The following is a 21,375-nucleotide window of genomic DNA, read 5'->3' on the forward strand; positions in this document are numbered from 1 at the left end:
GGGTGGTTTGGACCTCAACAGCTAGGGCAGCAATTACACATTGATTGGGCAATTTGGGATGACCGTCTAGCGAGCTCGACGAGCACCCGGTGTCGTGATAGATTGCTGCTTGCAAATGTCTTGGCAGAGACAAAGAGGAAAATGATCATATAGGATAAAGGAATGATCAATCCTTATCTTGCATACAAACGTATCATATTGTTGAGCCTCATAAAATCGAGCGATCCAGCCGTGCATGATACATTGAGTGTGCATTGTAGGTGAAAGTATAATCCCTCTCTGTAAACTGAGTGCAAGTCCACAAATCCAAAAGACCCACATCACTGACCATATTATTCCCAGAAGAATATTCAAAACTTAGCATATGTGAATGACCAGATGTGTTGTCGGTGCTTGTAGAAGCATTATTTAAATCGCCACACCAATGCATATGATCGCCAAGGGTATTTTAGCCAAGTCTTGCCAAAGATGACTTCTTTAAGCTGAAGCAATGTAAGCATATATACCAACCATTTCCACTACGTTTTGAACTACCATCCACCTCCCCTTAGAATCATTGTGGCTAAAATGGATGTAATTCATGACGTACCATCATCAAAACACCGGAATAACAATCCATGCCAGCATGAGCAATCCAAAATCCCGCAAAGTAAGAAGATGGACCAGCAAATTCATGCTAATTATGTTGCTCTAAAACTACAATATCTGCTTTGCATGTATGTACATAATGTCACAACCCACGCACATATATGTGAAACATCTGAGGTGTGCATCTGTACAATGTTTACAAGGGAAACGCAAGATGATAACATCAAGAAGTGGAGCCCATTGGCACATCTGCATCCATGCCAACGACCATCAAAGGAGAATCAAAATGCATTCCTTGCAAAGGAGGGAGTTGCAAAGTTGAAGACAAGGTTGTGGTATTAAGCAAGCCATTTTTATAAGAGTGGACTACTCTATTCCATGCTTCAACCAGCCTCCACTTTTTCCTTCAGAAGAAGGCACGTAGTTTCTTGATGTAAGCGGAAGATTGAAGTCAAGGCTTAGCCATCTTCTTAGTGGTTTGCCAACCATCATTGGAATCAACCAACTTGGGTTTGCCTTTAGTGTCCATCTACACACTAGACTGTGCATTTTGCAAGAGCTTATTTTTAGCTTTCTCCAGTTGAGGCTCGAAGTTTCCATTTGATTCTCCCATCTTTGTTTTCATGGATGAGAAAGAAGGAAAAACAACATTATTTTCTCCTCCCGGAACAACAGAAGGAGGTAGTTGCAATAGAGGTTCTGGGCATTCACATTGCATGTGTCCAAATTTACTACAACGGAAACATGAGCCTGCAAATTTACCCCATTTGAGTTTGAATGGCCTTTTTTCCCACCGATGGATCGCCAAAATTGACCACGATTCCAATGGGTGTAGGCTTATCTGTATCCCAAAGCACACAAAATCAATTGAAGTTGGCATCCAAATTTGGGGGGCAGATCGCTTTGCCTAACTGAGTGGCCAATAAAGGTAGAAAAAGTTTCAATGTACGAGGAAATCCAACTATTTCCACCCAGACTGGACACCTATGACGGATCAAACTTTCATGATCTTTAGTAAGGACCCGTGGCAATACAAGCGTCCATATCTGTCAACAAGACCTCATAAAAGCCTCTCGCACCAAAATATACCCCTTTGATCGCTTGACGTTTGAGCAAAAAGTCAACCCTCTCACCCACATCCTATGCGTACGGCATTTTGCCCACGAAAAACAAGATCACTGCATTCAATGCATACTGGGCAACCGGATCCATAAGTTCTTGAGCTGGAATGAGCACCTCAAGGGTAGCTTCTTGGCTTTCCCAGTCATCCACGAAGTCCTCAAATAAACATGCTTTGATGACTCTCGCCGCTTCCATTGAAGTAATATCTCTATGTTTCCTGCATTTGTACACTACTTCTTCGGCCATAAAACGATAATAAACCACTGCTGAATACGCCTAGGGTATCTGTAAGTAAGTTGCACACCAAGGTAACTATATATCAAACTGCCTAAGAGAAGATAAAGGAAAACCACTATAGAAGCTGCTGGGACAGATGAATATGTACATTAATCCAAAGGCGTCAAACCTCAAACTGCATGCGAGACAAAACTGACAACAAAATTTGTAGGCTGACAGCCTAGGACTTAACAAGGGCACGATAAAGAGCTGCTCCCAAAATCAAGCTGAGCATGCAAAGGCAGTCATGTGGCGCTGCTTGTGAAGTCAGACAGGCTGCAACAAAGAGGCAAGGCCGTCGGCTGCTGAAAAGGCGATGCTAGCAACTGCAGCCACTGCAGGACAGCAGTGCGCAAACTCGGTTGGCAGCAAGGAGCAATCTCTAGCGCGAACAGCAAGAGACGGACGGCGGGCAGCTAGCAGGTCACGCCACAAATGCAACAAGGAAAGCAGATCGCTCTCTCCACACACACACACGCACGCCCGCACACAGTAAAAAGGTACAATAGGCGGAGCGTTGTGATGCTCCGAAAGCTAGAACAATCAAAGAAAATCATGTAAGCTTCAAGAGAGATATCTCCCGCATCATAAGCATAAATAATGCAACGCTTGTCCAAGCGAAAACTTGAAGTAAGGGAAAGGGTCAATTTGTAATGCATGAAACATCCGAGAGTTGCGTTGGTGCCATATGGTCCACATAACCCAAAATCTGACCCAACTAAAAAAGATCTCAAACAGAGACTGGGGCCTTTGAAGAACTCCAAAAATCCAAAATCGTTTATAAAAGATTTTAGATGGGAAATGAAGGCGCAAAGCAAAGGAGGCCTGATTAATGGGAGCAACGGCAACCCCAAAGCAAATGCGTAACACACTCGTCAGCCCCATGACACCGGACACAACGAGCGGAAGCAATGCGTCGTGCATGCAACAAAGTACCAACCGGTAGAGCACCCACCCTGCATCTCCACAAGAAAATGCGTTCCTTGAGTGGTGAGTGATTCTTCCAAATGCAAGAGAGTATTCTTTGCCACCACAATTGAGATCTGGAGAGTGACCACAATTGATTTCCATGAGCCACAGTACATGCATCAGACTGCAACAAGGCATAAACAGACCCAGGGGATATGCAGTCCATGCTAATATGGCCGAGAATCGAGATACCAATCAGCAAATGCGTAACAAACTCATCAGCCCCATGACGCCGGACACAACAAGCAGAAGTAATGCGTCGTGCATGCAACAAAGTACCAATCGGTAGAGCACCCATCCTGCATCTCCACAAGAAAATACGTTCCTTGAGTGGTAAGTGAATCTTCCAAATGTGAGAGAGCGTTTTTTGCCACCACAATTGAGATTTGGAGAGTGACCACAATTGATTTCCATGAGCCACAATTCATGCATCAGACTGCAACAAGGCATAAACAGACCCAACGGATATGCAGTCCATCCTAATATAGCCACGATGCCAATCAGAAAGCCAAGAGTCCCCAAGCAGTGGAGGCACTGGAGAACATCAACAAGTAGCTACTGAATTTTCTGCCACAAATGTCAATAATGAGCTCCCAACTCATAACGAAGAGCAGGCGTGCGCACGCACGCACGCACGCACACATTTATACATACATAAGTACAACCATGCACAAATCCATGGAGCGATTCTTTGGAGACACTACCTGATCTTTTGGTCCTAGCAGACACAACAGGACCAGCTTCAACAAGTCGGCGACCTTTACAACAACCAACTTTCAGCAGGACAAACCACAAAGCTCCAAGAATAAACACTAGAGCAATGGCTGCAGATAATGTGATGACAGCAATGGTACCGACACCCAGCTTGTGACCTTTAGTTTTGACAACTACTCCAACAGGATTCTCTCGAGCGGGTGCTCCAGGCTGGCCTCCCAGAGCAGTCTGCTGAGTAGGCGGTGATGGCGGAAGTCCTTCAAGTCATATTGAAATATTAGTATTTCCAGATAGAAACGAGCCATAAAACAAACAAAAGCACTGCAGAATTACCTGGATACTGGACATATAGGACGCTGTAATTGCCAAATAGCGTCAGATTGAGAACTACTTCATGTTTCCAAAACTTCTCGTATATGATTAGAGCGGTTAAGTTGTCAAATCCTTGATCCAGCGGCACCAAATTGACATCTACTACAGAGTTGTCTGGGTCTTGGCTGTCTGCATTTGCTCCAACAATTTCAACCTGATTGGGAGAAAGTACTGTACTTTCAGCAAGATTTGCTGCAAGTACAGATATTAGAGGAAAAAGAGAGTAGAGGGGCACAGTCAGCTCAATCCTGACTTGAATTGGATGGACACATCCACATGGAGACATAAAAGGTGTCTTTGTTAAAGGAGGCAAACATACAATGGCACCGCAATCTGCAAAACATCAGCATTGTCAGTTAGAATGTATTGAGAGCCCCTGCTTGACATAAGAGTTGTATATTGAGACATCCGCAGTTCACCCTTGCAACAGAAGATTAACAATTCTTTAAGCTACCCTATTTTACCTTCCATAGGTGGAGTGGGTGATGAAGGCTTGGGTGAAACTGATGGAGGGGATGAAGGTTTGTGGGCAGCTGGTGAAGGCTTGGGCACCACTGGTGATGATGGGCTTCTTCTGCGTGGGGGTGGTGATTGTCTCCATTTAACTGGTGGTGGAGAAGACGGAATGGTTGGGCCTGCAGTAGCACGTCACCCAAAAGGAAGATAAATGTTGTCATCTTTGTGACCAAATCCCCTTCATACAACATTCTTAAAACACACTGAACCCGTCAACGTTCACAAAATGCCTACCAAGTTTACCTGGCTGTGGGCTACGGGGTATTTTAGAGTAAGATGGTGGCGTATGTGAGGACCTCTGCCTGGGAGAGGATGGGACACTTGAATTGTTGGACTCCTTATGTGGCGATGGTGGTGGTGAAAGAAGTTGTGGCCCGTGGGGCCTTCGTGGAAAAGAGGGTGATGCGGGTCTGATTGGTTTAATTGTGTGGCGTGCCTGCTGTCGTGTTACATACTCCCTGGGAGCAGGAGCAGGAGCAGGGGAGGGAGTATGATGGTGGTGATGCTTGCTGTCTCGAGCAGTTGGGAGTGGGGATGATTCCTGTAGTGGCGCCTGCAATGGTACTATTGGTTTTAAACTAAGAGCTGTATGGAAGTGGCTGATAGCGGAGGCAAATGGTGCTACTTCAAGCAACCTTGCGTGCTGGGAAAACGTTGGTGTTGCCAATTGGAGGAACCTTGAGGAACGTTGGCGAGCGTCGTCCCTTGAAGGTTCGGACACTTGAAAACTGTCTAGAGTAGCCAAAACACTGACGCTTTACGAAACAATATCATCACTGAAATCTTTCAATCATACATAAGTTTAGTTGATAAGCAACTGGATTACCTTCACACTTCTTCCGCACAAAGTGCTGAATGTTTTCCTCGTTTAACTCATGTGCTCCATCTGCAAACCAAAAAACCGCCAAAAATGACACTTTGGTCAGGGCATTTTTTTATTTTCACTCTGTGTTATATTTTTCTCACGTTTAGGGTCAAAAGAAAAAGGAAAAGACGCTGTGAGTACTTTAATCATCATCCTCTCGATTACTATTAGTATTGGGCTCCATGAGCTACAAGAGACTAAGGATTAGGATTTTAAAAAATTGAATTAAGAACTTGTAGTTGACATCTGAATAGCACTCACAGCTACCCATCGAATTTAAAACCTTCACAAAAAGCCATAAATTCATAGTTACCCAGAATGGGGAGCAAGGTACGGCAACAGGCATGAAATGCCATTCCCTTTTACGGATACTCGTATTGAAACACGGAACAGGAAGTTGGAACGGGAACGGGGAACAGAGACCTCAAAATGCCCATTCCCTGTAGCTAAGCATAAATTGCATGTTGAGTCAAAACGCAGCCTATTCATGCAATCTTAAATCCATGACATCCTCAAAAACGCGGAGTCCATTTTTGTATAAACCAGCAATGGACCTGAAAATTTTCATATGCATACCCTTCGTACGGGTGGGGTTGTAATTTGGAGGTCATTCACAGCCAAAGGTTACCACTAGTTGCTCCTGCTTCACTCTTATATGGCACGTGATTGGAGACTGGGATGTGTCTTCAGATCTATGAATGTTGCTCACTTGCAGGAGGTGGTTGGCTTGGTCGGCTGTAAGTGTGACTAAAAGACTATTTGATTGCGCACGAGGGTTCGAAGGGGGGAGTTGCTCACTTGGATTTCTAGATCGGGGTGAAAAATGGTGGCTCTCTACATCACTAGCAGGAAATTCTGAGAGTCAACCCATAGATGGATATGCAGAATGCATCATAAAAGAGGAATATTGAACTGGGGCCAAGCTTTGAGTGTGAGTTTCTTTAAGGATTCTTGCTATCTCAGTATGCACTCATAGTATCTTCCCTTCTTGGGTTTGGTCAAGATAGAGGAAGAACACAAACCTCCATGGTTGAAATAAAGGAATTTACTAAATACTAGGCTCACAAACAACAAAACACGAGCTCTATGAGTGTGGTGATCAACAGAGTGTTTTGATGCTCTCCATCCTTTCCTTTTGTTAAGATAAGTTATAACCTCTTCAACAGTTTTTGTAGATATTACCTAGGCTGACTGTGGTTCCCCCAAATTGGTTGTCTTCTTTCTATTCTACCTCTTCTTGCTCTCTAAGAATGTTCTCCATACTTTGCACCTATGCTTCTAACATTCAGATTCTTCCTCTTTCTGGTTGATGTTTGCTTCCATGGCTACTACTTGTTGCAATTCCTTCGATTCCTTGAATCGATAGATCTCCCATGGTGTGTTTATTCAGTGGAGGCAATATTGATGGCATGCTTAAAGCAAGGTCGGAGGCAAAGCTACTTCGTGAAAAGATGCTGGCCATGTTTGCAGCTTAAGTGGGATTGGATTAGGGCTACCCACCCCTGTAGCAACCCTGTGCAGGAGTGCCAATCATTTCACTTGGTTGGCGCTGGCAGATATCTTGGGTCTCATGTGGGTATTTATGTACAGCCTAAGCAGCAATTTGAGCTGGCCTTACAATCTATCTAAAGAAAGCTTTGCCATTGGTCTTCTATGCATTTGTCATTGGCTGGCAGGGCTTTGATTGTATAGCAGGTTCTTCTCGTACGAGCCTGGTTTACTACTCCCATTTGACTTAGCACCCTAGGGCCTAGAGTTGTGTCGCAGTTGCGGTGCTTAGTGTGGCATTTTTCTCGCCGTAGATTTGCATCCTTTTTTGGGGTACATCATGAGAAAAGGATAGAGTGGATGTGGATAATTTTGGAGGGACAACCTAGGGGTTTCACAGTCCCTTGGCTTTTGTGAGATGACTGGAGGTTTTTAGAGCAGACGCTTGGAGATTGTGGTTTACTCTACATCGCTTGATGTGGATAGAGCTTTGGGCAGATTTGCGTAGGCTTACCACAAGCCAGATAGCTCAATTCACTCACTCATTGAGTATCTTTATCCTTAGATGTAACTTGTGGTTTGGTTTGGGACTTTTCCCCATGATATCATTGTATATCTTTCGAGGTATTAACCATGATTATATAAGGGTGTTTTGCAAAATCTTGAAACCAGACAGTTTCACGTCACAACGTTTAAAAATACTTCTTTTGATAGCAACGCTGCTGCTTTTCAACAGAAAGGTTGTTAGTAAAGTGAGAAGTGACGAAAGAGCTTGTAGCAACACGAGCAGCGAGACGAGAGCCTAGCAGAGCAGCTGGCCAAGAGTAGCAACAACAACCGGGCAAGAGCAAGAGGCAGCAAAGCCTCGAGAACAACAGCCAGGCAAGAGCAGGAGCGAAGGAGGAGCTTCATGTCCAGCCTTGGAATGTATTGATTGCAAGCAGCAGGAATGGGGCAAGAGCAAGAGGTAGCAAATCCGTGAGCACAACAGCCAGGCAAGAGCAGGAGGAGCTTGATGTCGAGAACGCCATTGCCTTCAAATGTACTGACTGCAAGATATGGACAACATGGGCAGCACAAAAACTCGGGGATCATGGAGGGTTGTGGGTTGAGAACATGGGTGTTGAGGAGAGACATGATAGAGTGTGTGTTGACTCCGAAGCTGGGGCCGTCGGGATGTAAGCTCAGTAGCGCCGCAAATATTCAAAGACAAAAATGGGAGCTGCTTGTCGGATGGTGAAGGGGCTTGCACAGGAGAGTTTAGTGGCGGAGCTGCGAGGGCAGCACAGGAGATATGAGCAAAGCACGGCAAAGGCAGACACAAGATGGAAGGCAGCTCAGCAATGGAGAAGTGCTTGGTTGTAACATAGGCTGACGGTTGCATCCCGAATTGCATATACAACATTGGCGTGGCCCAGCTCGAATAGGAGATGGTTGGCAGAGCAGGAACAGTGAAATCTGGTGGGGCCAGCACCAGTGTACAGTGGCATGAGCAATAAGAAGATAGAGAAGAAGGGAGTTGGAGAGGATCTTGTCAAGGGAAGCAGGTTAGGGTGGATTGAAGGGAGACCAATGACATGGATGTGCGATTACAGTAGCGTTAACAATAGGTTCAGTGAGGGAGAACGGCAGCAAGGCACAGTCGAAAGAGGGAGCTGACATTGGCAGTTGAAGTGCGCAAAAAGGAGGAGAGTAATCGTGGCAGAAGGAAAAGGGTCAGTAGAGGAGTTGGTGAGCACACATGTGGGAGAATTAGTAGTTCGGGACTTTGGGATGTTGTGTCACCAAAACTGTATGTTTATTGTGCAATGCCATAGAAGAAAACCTCACAAAGTTGCATTCCAAACTCGTATTTTTCATTCTTCCCATACCATACAATAAATACGCGTAATGGTATTAGCACTTAATGTACCGGGGTCCGGTTGTCACTTATACGCACTCATCAATACACACATGCATGTATGCATGCATGTATATTAGGTTGTAGACATACGTATGTATATGTGCATATGTGTGCATGTATGTTGGTGTGTATGCATGCATATTCACATGTATGCAACCATGCCTAAGCAGACATGTATGCCTATTTTTAATCAGTAGTTAACGTATTTATTGTACTGGTAGTGTTTACCCATATTGTACCACGTTTATAATTGTTTTTTCCGTACCGTATTTATCGTACCTATCCACCTTGACACCTCACAACAAGCAAACAGGTTTTGGAGATCATGAGAATTGTCGATATGAAACCAGATGTAGTGTTGTTCACTTCATTTATCTTGTTTGCGAACTTGGTGAAGGCAAGGCGACTAGGAGCGATGGATGAGGAAACTCTGATCCTTATATTAACCTTATCAATAAAAGAAAATCAGAGTCTGGGACCAATACTTTGGAAAGAATCATGATTTCTTCGATGGGAATTGGTTTGATCTTTGAGATATCCTTGTTAGAGTTCCTCTTAATAGTCATGTTAACAGCCTTTCAACATTCTTGACTAAAAGAGGTCCAAGGCCAAGTCAAAGTGCTGTGTTTGGATGGGGAACACAAGTTTATGAAGCTTTCTTTGAGGCAACTCTTTTTAAGTGATGAGAAGTTGAGAGAAAGAAGTATAGAAATGCATTTGATCCATTCGGAATGCCGATATTTTGTTTGTTGTTGTTCCTGAACTATTCACGATCACAATTTGAGATCAAGAGGGTAGAGAATCTATTGAAGCTTAATTGTGTTGCCAAATATGGATTGAATGAGTTTAAGCGGACATTGTTAATGACAATCTCCAGCCTTGATGGAATGAGAAATACATATTCGAGGTCTATGACCCATGCTCAATGCTTACGGTGGGTAGCGGTCCAAAACAAGAAGGCCAAGATCTCGAGGTCAAGATATGCTTCTCTACAAGGGGAACCTCTCGTCTGTATACAAACTTGTATCCCTACTTGTGTTGAGCGCATCTTGTACCAAGAGATTAGAAGCATTGGAACTTGTTGTGGCCTTTTTTGTTACTTCCACCTTTAGTAGTATGCAAACCTACACAATTCTTGCTACCTTAGAAGCAATATTTGTATCCACGCACCATTTTACAGCAAGATCGTCATCATGCCACTATATTGGAAAAACTTCAAGGTAATGAATTCCCCTTGATGCATTGCATTTCCTTAAAAAGGTGACTCTCCTATATTGGAGGAGAAGCAAATACGGCCCTTCAACATTGGAGGAGAAGCATATATGACCCTTCAACATTGGAGGAGAAAACAAGTATACGCGAGTAGGGCATCTTCTACGGTTTATAATAATTGGGTGAGAACGGTGCCACCTCCCCGCCATACATATGTATTCTTTTTTTTTTGAGTGGGTGTCACACCTCAATAGAAAAGAATTTGTATCCTTTCTCTATTAATTTTAAATTTTACAAGTGTGTTTTCTTTTTGTAAAACAAGATAGCTAGAGCAGTGCACCTTAGTATGATCACCCATGAGTAGTCACAGGTTATGGTGGACCCACACAGTGGGTTAGAACATAGATAGTGCACACTCCCACCTAGATAACCCAATAGAGCGCCTGTGACTCGTGCATATCGGGATCATACTTGCACATAGAAAGGGTTGATGCCTTGGAGTGTGGGCTAGATCTGCCTGAAAATACAGTTACAATCAACAAAATAGAATGATCATGAAGATTGCTCATTATGGACATGTGGGTTGAATGCATTGAATGCTTTATCTCCTCATAAAGATGTTAAATCCATGTTTTGAAGCAAAAACCGTATTGTACTCGGAAAGAGCTTTCAATTGATACCTATATTAATGTGTGTTTTTAGCAGTTCCAAGATAGAAGCTTCTAGCAGATTCTAAAAGGGAGATTCTAGAAGGAAGGTTCGAAAAGGAGGACACGTGGCAGGACACATGTCACAAACTTTCCAAAAGATAAGACACTTGTCAAAAAGCTTTTAAAGGAAAAGACAAGTGTGTGGATACTTGTCAAAAAGATTTCAGAGGAAGAGACAAGTGTGTGGACACTTGTCATGCCAACTTTATCTTTTACTAAACACTTGTCACAATCCTCTTCGACTTTTCTCCTTTCCCTTGAGGCAATTCCTCTATAAATAAAACCTCTTTCCCTTCTATTTTCCCGTCTCTTAGTTGCTGAATTTACCTCTACCATCAACTCAAGAAACCCCCTTCATTACTGTCACCATCTCTCTCTATGCTTACTATTCCTTCATCCTCAAGAAGCCATCTCTCTCTCTCTCTCTCTCTCTCTCTCTCTCTCTCTCTCTCTCTCTCTCTCTCTCTCTCTCTCTCTCTCTATCCTAGTTTAATTTATTTTGTTAATCTGACTTTGTATAAGATACACCGCATTGTAACTTTCTAGTCTCATAGGTCACTTTGGCCTTTTGAAGACGTTAATATAACATTTCATTTCTCTCTCTCTCTCTCTCTCTCTCTCTCTCTCTCTCTCTCTCTCTCTCTCTCTCTCTTGTTGTTTTTCAAGGCAGCACCATAGTTATCGGGAATCGGATCTTACATGGCTTGGAACGTCGAAACCGCGTTTCGACAGGCTTTAGAAGTTGGGAACGTCCCGAAACGTTTGGGCGTTCCGACAGGTAAACAATCGCCAGAACGGGAGGTCCGGAACGTCTCGAAATAGCTAGGCAACGGAAAGTCCTCAACGGCTATAAACGAGCAGAAACATGCAGATTCTGGGTGTCTTATTTTTGGCAACCCTTATAAATTGCCCCCCCAATCTCACCCCTTTCATTCACAAGTGCAACAAGCTCTCAAGCTCTCTCTCTCCCTCGAGGCTTGCTCTCAAGCTCTACCCTCAAGCTCTCAAGCTCTCTCCCTTGGACTTGCCCTCAAGGCTTGAACGGGGTCAAGACTCAAGCCTCTCTCTCAACTTTCAATCCCTCTCTCTCAAGCTCTCTCTCTCAATTTTCAAACGCTCAAGGAGCAAGCTCTCTCTTTCTCGGATAATCCAATTATCCATGGCCTCTTCTTCTCATACAACCCACTCCGTTCATGCGAACAACACCCAAAAGGCGAAGCAATGGTCGTGGTGGGACGAAGTGACCTTAGAGGGCACCTTGTCGACGGCCAGAGGTTCTTGTGCATGGACATGCAAGCTATGCTCTTACACGCGGAAAAGGGGACATGACAAAGTGAGGACACACTTTCTTCGAGTGTCGGGACATGAGGTGAGATTTTGCACCGACATAACCATCGAGAAGAGGAAGGAGCTTGAGGAAAATCGATAATTCAACCATAAAGCCAAGCCCGTACACAAAGGTATCGACCCAAAGATCCTCATTTTCCCTTCTTCTCTATCCGGTGCCAATGGTGGTGGACCTTTATCGGATCTGATTCATAGCCAAAGAACCCTTGCCACCCTTGGCACCCAAAGAAGAAGGCGGCTTTGAACAAAACAAGGCGTTTTCCTCATTGCTGACGGGTGGAGCGATACAAGGAAGAGATCTATACATGACCTTGTCGCATACTCAAGTGGAGAGATGTACTTTGTGCACTCTCATGATGCCACCAAGCGCGGCAAGTCCGCCGATATCCTCTCTGCACGGTGGACAGCGGCCATAGGAACGATTGGTAAGCAACACGTGGTGGCCTTTGTCACAGATGGGGAGGCATCAAACAGAGCAACAGCAGCTATTGTAGAGGGCCACTATTCTCTGCATGTGACAGTGTACTTTTGCATGGCACACTGCTTGAACAACCTTCTAAAAGACATCAAGAAGCTAGAATGGATCGCTCCAGTCATTGCTGATGCAGTGAAGATTGTTACTTTCATCAACAATCACAACTTGGTTCGGAGCAAGTATCTCAGGAGGTCAGGCGGCAAAGTGCTTCTAAAGTATTCAGACACCCGCTTCGCATTAAACTTTCTTTTTGTGCACAGGTTGTCTTAATGTCAAAATATGGTCCGACAGGTCTTCATCAGTGATGAGTTCACTACCTCCCCTTATGGAGAGACAGTTGCAGGGATTTTGTGCAAGGAGAAGGCATAGGATCTTGAGTTCTGGAAGGAGTTCAAGAGTCTAGACGCACAGGTAAAACCGGTGGTCCATTTCCTTCGAGTTCTAGATGGCATGGATCCATGTATTGGCAACGTTTATGAGCCAATGGACCGCATGATCGAGCAGCTTGTACAGCTTGAGCCGAAAGCACTGCGATATGAGGAGATCCATGGACTATGCAGCTCGAGGTGAAATTCATATGCCTCTCCTTTACAGGGGCAGCATACATGGTGGATCCAGAGTTCCAAGGTGCAAGGCAAGAGACAGATAGAGAAGTCATGAACCAATTTACAGAGATCTTAAACAAGATGGTCCTAGACAGAGATGGGCGACGCATTGTCAGAGATCAGTTGAGATAGTACAGAGAGATGCGGGAGTCATTTGGCAATCTAGATGCCCAGATTGATCGCAGGAAGATGGGTTCAGTGCTATGATGCGAGGACTATGGCTATGATGGCCATGAGCTTCATAGATCGGCGATCCATATTCTCAGCTAGTAACTTAGTACCTCACGCTTGGAGCAATTGTGCACTACCTTTAGCCACATTGCTTCCAAGAAGAGAAAACGGCTTGGAGTCTTTGTAAGCGCAAATTTGAAAATGCTATGCAAGAGTGGAGGTAAACAGACAGATCCTTTTACATAGTGGGAGATGGAGCAAGAGGCTCCACAAGAGGCACCGACACCAAGTACTTCATATATGGCTGAGGTCGAGCCGGGCCTAGAGCTCGATGATGAGGAATGGGTCAAACAATATGACAAAACGGTGCCCCGACGTACGACCATAACATTTAATGAGAGAATCATCAATGGGAGTGTCCTGAGAAACTTTGGGCACAATCGGTGTTATCATTCATTGCATTGACAGATATAGTGGGTGCTGTGGGTTCTTTAGATTCATTCGATTCAAGCTTAGGACATGTTCGTTTTATGTGACCCTTATTGTGACAATGAAAACAACGACCTTCCTTAGAATACGTGCTTTGTTCTTCCGACGTGATGTATCCTCCTACAATTCCTTGTGCTACCTTTTCATCTGGAGTAAGCTTAGGTTTAGCAGTTGTGTTAGCCTTACCCTTAGATTCATTGGAAGAATTCTTTGATGAGAGACTGTTGCAAGATTGGTTAGAAGAGTTATCATTCTTACCGTTCTTATCCTTTTGCGGGTTCTGAAAAGTCCGTGAGGTACTTGTGGAAGTCTTGTTCTCCTTAGGCTTTCCCTTGTTGTGCTCCATCTCCTATACGAGAGCAATCGCTACCGTCTTGTTGAGATCCGCGGGGTCAAAGACTTCAACATCAAACTTGATATATTCGTCCAACCCAAAGAGAAAAGCCTCTTTGCGCTCATCATCCGACTTGCGTAATTGAGTGCCTAGCTGCAAAACACAGTTAGAAAAAGACGTGACCAGCATACCATGTTGCTTGAGATTACGCCAATCCTCTTTCAATCGTGCGAGGTACTGAGGTGGCATAAACCGCGCCTTGAGCTTGTCTTGGAAATCAGCCCAACTAAAAGAGAGGGGCGTGAAATCGGCCGCTGCCTCTAGGTGCGCGGCTAGCTGTGCCTCTTGCCATGCATGGTACCAATTGATGGCATCACCGACAAGGTACATAGCTGCCATCAAAACTTTGCTATTTCCTGTCTTCTTAGTTGTCGCAAAAAAAGCATTAAATTGATGCAACCAAGAATGAATCACTGTAGCATCCATCTTACCATCATACTTACTGAAAGTCAGCTTCTCTGTGACTGGATGGTTGGAATCCGCATCGTGGCTTGCACCACTTGATGAACTCCCACGATCTTTGGGTGGTTCGGTCTTCGAGGCTAACATGTGGGAAATAAATTCTTGATTGCGAATCTCCCTTTGAGCTTCTCGTTCATCGCGCTCGCGTTCGAAAGCAAGTCGATTTTCTTCTTGTTTTGCGCCTAGTTTTGCGTTTCTTTCATCGCGCTCACGCTCATGAGCAAGTCGCTCACGTTCCTGAGCAAGGCGATTTGCTTCTTGTCTATCCATCATGGCCATCATCTGCTTGACCATTTCCTCCATAGGGTTTGGTGCACTTGGTGGCGTAGATGGCGAAGGGGGAGGGTTGAAGAAATCATCTCCGGGTGGGGACGAGTCTTCGTCGCCTCTCTCATCGTCATCACCTATATACGAAGTATCCATTCCACTTCGGGTCACGACCATGCACTATAATCTTGGGGTCTTAAGCTCGCGAGGAACTTGGGTTCTTGAGGGTCTTGAGGTTCTTGAGGTCCTTGATTCGTGAGAATCTTGGGTTCTTGAGGATCTTGAGGTTCTTGAGTATTGAGGGTCTTGGGTTCTTGGGGTTCTTGAGGTTTTCTTTCGCTTGCAAATTGCGTTGAAGAAGGATCTTCTCTTCACCCGAGTTCTACTCCTTTTTGCGGGCGCATCCCTTGGCGGCCTTGCGCTCACACCAAGGTTGCTTTTTCCCACCTCACGTCGATTGGCCGACCCCTAAGTGCACGGTCCGCTCTCAATGAGTGAAAAGAGACACAAGGAGAGGCTGGACAAGCCCTTCTTTCTTGGGATTCTTGTCACTCTTCAACAAAACACGATTAGGAATCGCCACGCCCAAGTAAACTTGGGTTCGTGCGATTGCAACAAGCAAAAAATTTTATTGTGGTTCTTGTGGTTCTTTCCTTGAGTAATGCAGAACACTTCCAAAGCTCTGATACCAATGTTAGGTGCAACGGAATGAATGTTGTATTTTCTCAAGATTAGTGATCTTTATTGCTCAAGGTTCCTTTAAGTTCTTAGGGAAGGAGAGAGCCTTCCGTCTTTATGGAGAGTGTTATGATCACGAACAAAGTGAGTGGATACTGTGCATGCAGTGAATGAGACTGAGAGAAGGAGAGAGAAGAGATACGACACCCAAGAGTTTGTAAAACCCTCCTCCAAAGGCCCCACTCTCGTCGGTGAGAGTGGTCTACTTTGATTGCACAAAGGTGTACAATGCGAATGCAATGGACTGATGCAACTTGGACTATGCCGATGACGACGACGACTTGATGGCTGAAATCTGAGATCTTCTAATCGCTGAATTTCGGGACTGTTTAGGTGGCTGAAAATGACTGTTTTGGCTGCATTTTTATGGCTGAAAATGGGGGAACGTCTGCAACCAACTTGGGGCTGACTTGCTACTGTGTCATAGGCTGAAAACTGTGTGTATATGCTGTGGTAAGGGCTGAGAATAAAAAACGCTGATGTCCTTTGCTGCTAGCCAAAAACACCAGGCTGTTCTGGATCAGAAAACCAAAACGCTGATGTGCTCTAATGCTTGCAAAAACGCTACTGCTGATCTGGGGAAAAACGCTAGGGCTGAATGGTGCTTGGGGGGGGGGGGCGATCATGCAAGGGATCTGTTGTTGCCGGCGGGAACTGCAATGGAAAACACTGGCTGGTGCTGAGAAAACGCTGAGGATGGAAACTTGCCCGGCAAGGATGGGATCCAAAAACGTTGGGAGTGTTGGGGGGTACTGCTGAGAAGTTGCCTGTTGAGCGGGAAGCTCCTGCTGCCTTTGCTACCAGAAAGTGCTAACTTGGGTTTGCTTATATATTAACTTAGCAAAATTGCCCTACCTACTTTTGTTGGAAAGTCACTTAAAAATATTAAGTGAAAATAACCAAAAATAGGAAAAATAGGCTAAATGTACTGGAAAATTCCCCTGACTGAATCTGATGGATTCTCAAGGGAATACTGATGATCATGTTGTGTGCAACCGGAGGATATGCATCAATGCTAAGTGAATGGGCATGCACGGTCTACGAATACACTCACAAAAGTGCCAGATCACTGCTAATCTAAACTAATTTGACTGACGGGAACCCTGCTATAGTGTAGCTTGTCCACAGACACATAGGGTTGGGATGTGTCACGTGACATTTGGGTTGAGTAGAAATCTATTTCCTTCGGGGAGGGTTGCCCATCTTCAACCCTCACTCTGTCTCGTCTCTTTGAAGTGTTGTGATCAATATTTTGTCAAGATCTTTAAGCATTAAGCACTCTTAGTTGTACGGGGCTCTTACAGTGGGCTCGGCATGAGAGCACGTATTGCATTGTCAGGTGCAGCGGAAGTGTTTAAGGCTTTTGCTCGGATCTACTACTCCGCACACAAACACAAGGGTTGCTTTCCTTCGCTCAAAAGAACTGAACTGAATTGAATAGAGAGAGAGAGAGAGAGAGAGAGAGAGAGAGAGAGAGAGAGAGATGACACCGCATGTCGAGTCCTAACCACCCTCAAGGGCCCCCTTACTATGTTGCGAGACCAAGTACTTGCTTTATTACTTGCACAAAATGCTGATACAATGACTAAATGCTGAGATGCTAATGGGTACTTGATGCAGATGCTTGGTACTGCGAGTACTTTGGGTATTGAGGGTACTTGGGTGCTAAGGACACGGAGGTCCTCATGATCCCTACGTTGAGCTAGGCAGGAGCCAAGACAAAACGTAAGGGGTTGTAGGTGTTGGGGTACTGCGTCGACGACAACGACGACGATGAGGGGTATTGGTATTGCGGTGTTGTTGAGGTGCTAATGGGTATTGTTGGAGATGCTTAGTACTACGACAACGATGATGATGACGATGACGACGAGGTTGTGGCCTGATCTGATATTACCGAGGACGACGATGGGCTGAGAACTAAAAATGTTGAAGATGAAGTTGACTGAAATCTGAAAACGCTGGTGGTAATGCCGCGGCAAGGACTGCAGCCGCGACAAGGCCATGCTCAAAATGTTGAGGGGCTGAAATCTGATGGCGATCATAGGACTGAAAACGATGATAGCTGGTGGAGAAAATGCTAGTTGATGGCTGCCCAGGCACTAGTACTGTTGAAAGGCTCTTCTATTGCTCCTCTGCCTTCTATTGACGCCCAAAGGGCATCTTTTATAGGTCCTTTAGCCAATTTTCCTACCTACTTTTAATAAATGTCATGTCAAAGTGTCACAAACTGGTGACATGGCAGGCCCCCGAACACACACACCCCCCTGCTGGTAGAATCTCCTTAAAATGCACCGACAGGCTAACGTGGCAAACTGTACGGACGCCCGCACATTCCGTTGACTACTGACGTGGCGGATTCTCCGCAAAACATGATGACATGGTAGTGCGTACGATTTTCCGGAAATAATGCTGGCTGAATTTCACAGTTTTTGGGTTACAGTTGTTAAGAAGCTTTTGAGTTTAAACTTTTTTGGGGCTCAGCTTTTGGGCATCCCTTTCAAAAATAAATAAGTCCAAGGGCCTCATTACTTAGGGCATTTGGACGCAGAGTCTGAGTGTGAGTTCCCGCGGACTCTCTTGTACTTTGCACACAGATTAATATAGAAAGAAATACCGAAAGGGGCACTAGTCTTTGAGGCCAATACCTTTGGGCACGGAAATACGCTGGGCCGTTTCGTCTTTTGTGAATTGTTTTAAAGTGAATCTCTGCAGTGTCGTGGAAGAATCTAGACTTTGGGTGTCCAAGTTTGTTACAGTGGTATCAGAGCGTGGCCAATATCTCTTCTACTGAAAAATCTGATCCTTTCCTCGCAAACACTAATGGATTCCAAGAAGAATCAGTCGACTTCTTCTGCATCTGCTAATGCGGGAGGAGATCACGAAGAAGATTCAACTGAATTAACAGAGAAAGAGTACGGGCCACCTCGGCCTACTCACTACGAACCTCAAGAGATGGAACGTCGACAGCAGGCTAACAAGTGCACAAAGCAGATGATTAAATTTGCAAAGGATCCTCAGTTTGCAAATTTTTTGTCTCATTAATCTATCGCAGAAGTGTACACCCACTGGTAGAAAGCCACAGAACCACCCATCAAACCGGCAATCAAGAAACCTCCTTCTCCAAGGATGTTTACAGAACAAGAATTACAAGAGGTGATTCATACACAAATCAGTCGGCTTTTGGACGCAAAACCGATCCAAAAAGCAAGCGAAAAAAACGAGGGAAGGGGATTGACTACCCTGGTTATTTGGGCCGTCAATCTTCTTTTGCATCTGCAAGAAAGCAAAAGAAGCATGTACGATTTGAAGGACTATCGAGTTCTTCTTCTTCTCCTTCTTCTTCTTCTTCTTCTTACAGTTCTTCTAGCTCTTCTGACTCGAGCGAGAAGGACAGAAAAGGCAAAAAGCGAAGCAAAAAACAAAGCTTCGGAAAGGGCAAAAAAAAGGCATAGAAACCCAAATTTCGCCTAGTTCTGACAATTCTACAGAGGAGTCATCCTCTAACAGTTCGGACTCCGATGACCATATATACCTTCATAAGTTCAGAATAGTCTGAACTCACGAATTATAAGAGGGAATAAAGCACTCATAAAACTATAAAAGCAAGAGACACACGAAAAGAAGAGAAAAACAAAAACAAACAAACAAACAAACTAAATCACTTTGTTTGCTTCGAAACAAAACTAGATAAAACAAAACATTATTAACTTAAAAATGTTTTTAGAAAAGGCATGTGTAAAATAAGTTGACGCAACTTACTTAATCCTAGAAATCACACTCCACACAACAACTTCTAAAGGAACAAATTCTTAAGTCCCGATGTAAGCTACTTGTCCAAACAAGAAGAATAAAATTATCACCTTTATCATGCATAGCTTAAACAAGAGCTATAACATCCCTACTCACGTCGTCAGTGACCAAGAGTAGGTGCAAGTTTGTATAGAGGTCATTTATGCTTTGAAAATACTCTTTAAAACCAAACGATGACCATATGTTTTATGCAAAGAAGAAGCATTTTTACAAAGCCAACCAATACGACGTCTTGGAAGACAAGAAAGCAAAAGAATTCAAAGAAGGTGGACAGTCAATTAAATTTGAATCCTTTTCTGGGTTCCGAGATGCTCTGAGGGCTTTGGCCTTCATTCAACAGTTTGACATAGCCTTCTCTGGAGGGCACTACGCAGAGCACTCCAAGACTAGGAGGGCTGCATCTTTCCTTAAAGTCAATGCTCGAACATGGTGGTCCACTCTTCTTCTGAGGAAGGAAGCTACAATCAAGTGGTTGATATTCAAAAGGCTCTTTATATCTTCTTGGCTAACTCAGGAGTACAAACGAGATATACGAACCGCTTGGAACCATCTTCAAATGACCAAGAGAGATTCTTTGGACGCTTATTGCGAGAGATTTTGGGACTCTTTTCTACCAACCTCTTCATTTAAGAAGGTCTCTTTTAAGGAACACATTGAGCAGTTTTGCTGCAGACTCCCTACATAGACCCAAGACTACAACCTGAAACAAAAGTCAAATTCTATTCAAGAATTAATGGGTCGTGCGAAACGGGGGGTTTCTCGATACATTTGGGAAATTTGACTTACCCCACTGAGATCTTGACTCAAAGAACCCGACAGACCTCTAACAACAAATGTAGAAAGAAAAAGACTTCTCAAGAAAAGAAGGATAAGGATACATGACCCTGGCTCACTCTTCGAGAGAAGGCCAATTATATCAGAGAGGGGAAGTGTTTTGTTTGCGGGGAACATGGGCACATCCCCGCAAAGTGCCCCAAAAAGGCACAGCAAGAACAAACTGAAGAAGGCCAAAGAGTTCGAGAGCAACAGAGGAACGTGGTAGACAAGGAAAGATGAAAGCACGACTCGTACCAGATTGCATGGGTACTGACCCAAGCGTGATTGATGAAAGTACAAAACTTTGCCGAGCAAGGGGCAAAGTGAAAGATCAAGAAACCTTGATTTTCTTCGATGGAGGAGCCAAGGCCAACTTCATTTCACCTGAATTGGCAACGCGGCTCGAGATTACACCCGACAGAATGGGACCACCAACAGAGGCAATTCTAGCGACACCCGGACGGGACATAGCCAATGGCCATTACACCTCTCATTGGCAAGCTTCGGTTGCATTGTCAGGGGTATTTAGGGCACAAGGACTTTTACATAATGCCCTTGGAAGGTTGTAACGTCCTCCTAGGACTTCATTGGTACCATAAGAACAACGCCGTGGTGGATTATCGGGCAAAGACAGCAATGTTGACTAATGAAAAGGGCTGAAAAATTGTAGTTGATGTAAAATTGAAGGGCGATTTCGTCCCTATTGTATCGGCTTTGGCCATTGCTAAATTCATAAAATCCTGTCTCTTTCTTTACTCGATCTACTTGAAAGAGTTAAATGATGAACACGGAACGAACATGTCTGAACTTGATAGAGCACGCCAAGATTTTCTCCACACTCATGCTGATTGCTTCTCTAAGGGCCCGCTAGGCGAGTTGCCCCCATCTCGGGGTGAGGATCACACCATTGATCTGATTCCTGGAAGCACACCACCGAACCGGCCACCTTACAGTGTTAGCCGAGCCCAAAATGAAGAAATCATCAACCAAGTACAAGACCTTCTAAAAAAGGGTCTGATCCAGCCGAGTACTTCACCTTACTGCTCTCCGGTGTTGTTGGTATTAA

General features: G+C 44.5%; 1 protein-coding gene across 1 annotated transcript in view; it reads right to left on the minus strand.

Moving 5' to 3' along the window:
* The window catches only part of LOC147431875 (receptor-like serine/threonine-protein kinase ALE2), a 74,732-nt gene that overhangs the window by 28,387 nt on the left and 24,970 nt on the right, over positions 1-21,375 (minus strand). Inside the window, exons 2-6 of the mRNA XM_086494347.1 lie at positions 5,384-5,443; positions 4,801-5,289; positions 4,506-4,676; positions 4,003-4,374; positions 3,660-3,926 (exon numbers count right to left, since the gene is read on the minus strand). Of these exons, the coding sequence (XP_086350473.1) occupies positions 3,660-3,926; positions 4,003-4,374; positions 4,506-4,676; positions 4,801-5,289; positions 5,384-5,443 (1,359 nt within the window). The remainder of the gene's footprint in view (positions 1-3,659; positions 3,927-4,002; positions 4,375-4,505; positions 4,677-4,800; positions 5,290-5,383; positions 5,444-21,375) is intronic.

Source organism: Adiantum capillus-veneris, chromosome 21, assembly GCF_014529385.1.
Source record: "Adiantum capillus-veneris isolate H3 chromosome 21, ASM1452938v2, whole genome shotgun sequence".
Classification (NCBI taxonomy): Eukaryota; Viridiplantae; Streptophyta; class Polypodiopsida; order Polypodiales; family Pteridaceae; genus Adiantum; species Adiantum capillus-veneris.